The 3047-nt window shown below is 35.3% G+C and overlaps 1 protein-coding gene across 1 annotated transcript in view; it reads left to right on the forward strand.

Moving 5' to 3' along the window:
- The window catches only part of LOC109820397 (patatin-like protein 2), a 6295-nt gene continuing 3997 nt past the window's right edge, over positions 750–3047 (forward strand). The window contains 3 exon segments of the mRNA XM_020386527.1: positions 750–928; positions 2441–2622; positions 2715–2889. Of these exon segments, the coding sequence (XP_020242116.1) occupies positions 785–928; positions 2441–2622; positions 2715–2889 (501 nt within the window). The 5' untranslated portion in view covers positions 750–784.

The raw sequence follows: 3047 nt of genomic DNA on the forward strand, positions 1-3047 counted from the left end.
TCTCTGCCCAAACTCTCATTGCGCAAAGCTTGGGTATATAACTATAGCTCACGCTTATCCCAATATCACCACTTTAAGAATAGGTGTTGGATGATTCTTTTGTATTGGTGGAAAGAATTCTCATTGTTGTATATATAATTGAGGATCCCAATACAAATCAGGGGACCCCCCTCCTCATTCATTTCTCTCTATCTCTCTCCTCTTTTATAGAGTGCCCATGGGCACTCTATAGAAAAACCGTATAATTATAACTCTCTACTTCTCATGAAAACTTTAAACTTATGATGAAAATTGTGCACTACAATTATATACTCTTAACATTACTTTACAGATTGAGCGTTTTTTTCATGAATGAAAATTTATATCCACGCAATGTTGACAATAACCATTTAAATCAGCTTCGATTTGAGCGTTCGGTCAATGGAATTTGAGCTTAGATTACTCCAATACTATTTAAGCATAGTATATATCATCTTAAATTCTCTTTCAATGCACAAAATTCAAAGCTGAAATGAGAAATAAAGATCACAAGTTTAAACTAAAACTTATAGCAGTATATCATATGTATGCATTCTCAAACGTTTCACTTTTATACTGAAAGAAAGAGAACATCCAAACCACCAACTACTCAATAAATAAAAAATAAAAATAAAAATAAAAAAAATTAATCCACGAGTTAGCTCCTCATCCCCTCATCCTTTGCCTTTAAATACATGCATGCATCAACAACTGAACAACCCATCTCAAGCAAAACTCTCATTTTAAAACAAGGGTCTGAGCAAAAATGAGCAGCAACGTTAACGGCGAGATAGTATCAAACCCTCCTCCATCTCAAGGAAAGCTCGTCACTGTCCTTAGCATCGATGGTGGCGGAGTCCGAGGCATAATCCCAGGGACCATCCTCGCCTTCCTCGAATCCAAACTCCAAGTAACCAAACATCTAACTCGCAGTTTCATTCAACAATTACTTACATTTTCTAAGATAAACTACTGCTAAAGTCGTTTTCGTTACCTGAAAATCCTAAAGATGTGATGGTTGAACGTGATAATTTGTACTGCGACATGGGCATGCTGAAATATATACTATTTAGACAGCAAAAGAAAAAAATCACTATAGAAGACCGGAAAAGAAAAAAAATATCCTATAGAAAAAATCATGCAAGGAGAAATGATATTTCGATGTGTTTTAAACACCAAATTAATGTGGTGATTACACTGATACAATAATCTTGTTGTATTGATAAAGTGATGGTGATTGTACTCATAACAACATTATGACTGTGCTATAATAATGAATACTCAATTGCATTGCTTTAGAATATTGAAGTTTGGACACATTACTAGTAAAAAACAAAGCATCGATCCTAGACAGAGTATCCTAGACGGAATATAATCCGTCTAGAATGACCGCAATCTCGACAGAAATTTTTCATCTACGATATTCCGTCTAGGATGTATAACTGCAATCTTGACAGAAATTTTTCATCTACGATATTCTGTCTAGGATGTAACGTCCTAGACGGAAAAACCGTCTAAATACGTATTTCTAGACGGAAATTTTTTAATTATTTTTTTAAAATGTGGGTCCCACAGTTCTCGATGGAATATTCCGTCTAGAATATCTAAAAATGCCCTAGCTTTCAAAAACCTTCCCCAAATTTTGATTTTTTTTTAATGAAATCCTACCTGATTCCTCCACCGACCCACTGCTCCACCGCCGACCCTCTCCACCCTCCTCCGCCACTCCACCCATGCCACTTCACCACCGATATTTTTATTTATAGGGGGAATAAAAATTTTAAAAATAAAAAAGAATATAAATGTCCTAGATAGAAATTCCGTCTTGAATACAACTTAGACAAAAATTCCGTCAAGGACGTAATAAAATATCCTAGATGAAAAATTCCGTACCCTAGGCAGAAAATTCTGTACCTTAGACGGAAAATTCTATCTGGGAAGTATCACAGACAGAATTTATTATTATCTAGAAATATCCTAGGCGATTATTTTATCCGTCTAGGTTGTGATTCTGTTTAGGATGGTTTTTCTAGACAGAATTTCATCTAGAATGTCTCATCCTAGACGAAAACTTTCTAGACCAACATCCTAGATGGAATTCCGTCTAAGATGGTCAACTTAGAAAGAAATCTGACTATTTTAGAGGGAATATTTCGTCTTGGATGTCATGTCTTTTACCAGTGCATGTTGCTATCTCTTCTCTTGCGATAAGATTTTCGATAGATAGAGGTTTCTTAGTAGGATTTAAAAGAATCCCTTCTAGACATGAGCACATTTTTAAATCCAATCAATGCATTTTCATCTGGCGTCGAACGAAAATTACTCTAATACAATGTTTAAGTCCCATTCACTACATTAGAACCTTGAAGTTGTTGTAAGAGTTGAGGTTTATAATTTTATGCTTATGCAATCCATAACTTAGGAGCTTGATGGAGAGGATGCAAGGATTGCAGACTACTTTGATGTGATTGCGGGGACAAGCACGGGCGGCCTGGTTACTGCAATGCTCACAGCTCCGGACAAGAACAATCGCCCTCTCTTCGCTGCAAAAGAGATCAATGATTTCTATTTGGAGAACTCTTCCAAGATTTTTCCTCAGAAAAAGTAAGTATAATATATATGCTTAAAGTTTTTATCTGGAGAAGATGGTTAAATGTGTATGCTTTTTTATTTATTTTTTATTTTTTATGTTGCAGTTGGATGTTGAGTATTCCTAAGATACTCACAGGGCCTAAGTATGATGGCAAGTATTTGCATTCTAAGATACAAGATTTGGTCGGTGAAACAAGGATACATCAAACTGTGACTAACGTGGTTATCCCCACTTTTGATGTCAAGCTTCTCCAACCCACCATCTTCTCAACTTTTGAGGTATATATGAGAGTTTTTTCCATAATTTTACTCGCCTTTTTTTTTGCAGATTGAATGTCCAGATTGCTGATAAATCCATACTATTCCAGACATCTTAAGAAACAGCTCTAAATTCATTTGTCAAATTTACATACACATTCACATGCATATATACACTA

Source organism: Asparagus officinalis, chromosome 8, assembly GCF_001876935.1.
Source record: "Asparagus officinalis chromosome 8, Aspof.V1, whole genome shotgun sequence".
Taxonomy (NCBI): Eukaryota; Viridiplantae; Streptophyta; class Magnoliopsida; order Asparagales; family Asparagaceae; genus Asparagus; species Asparagus officinalis.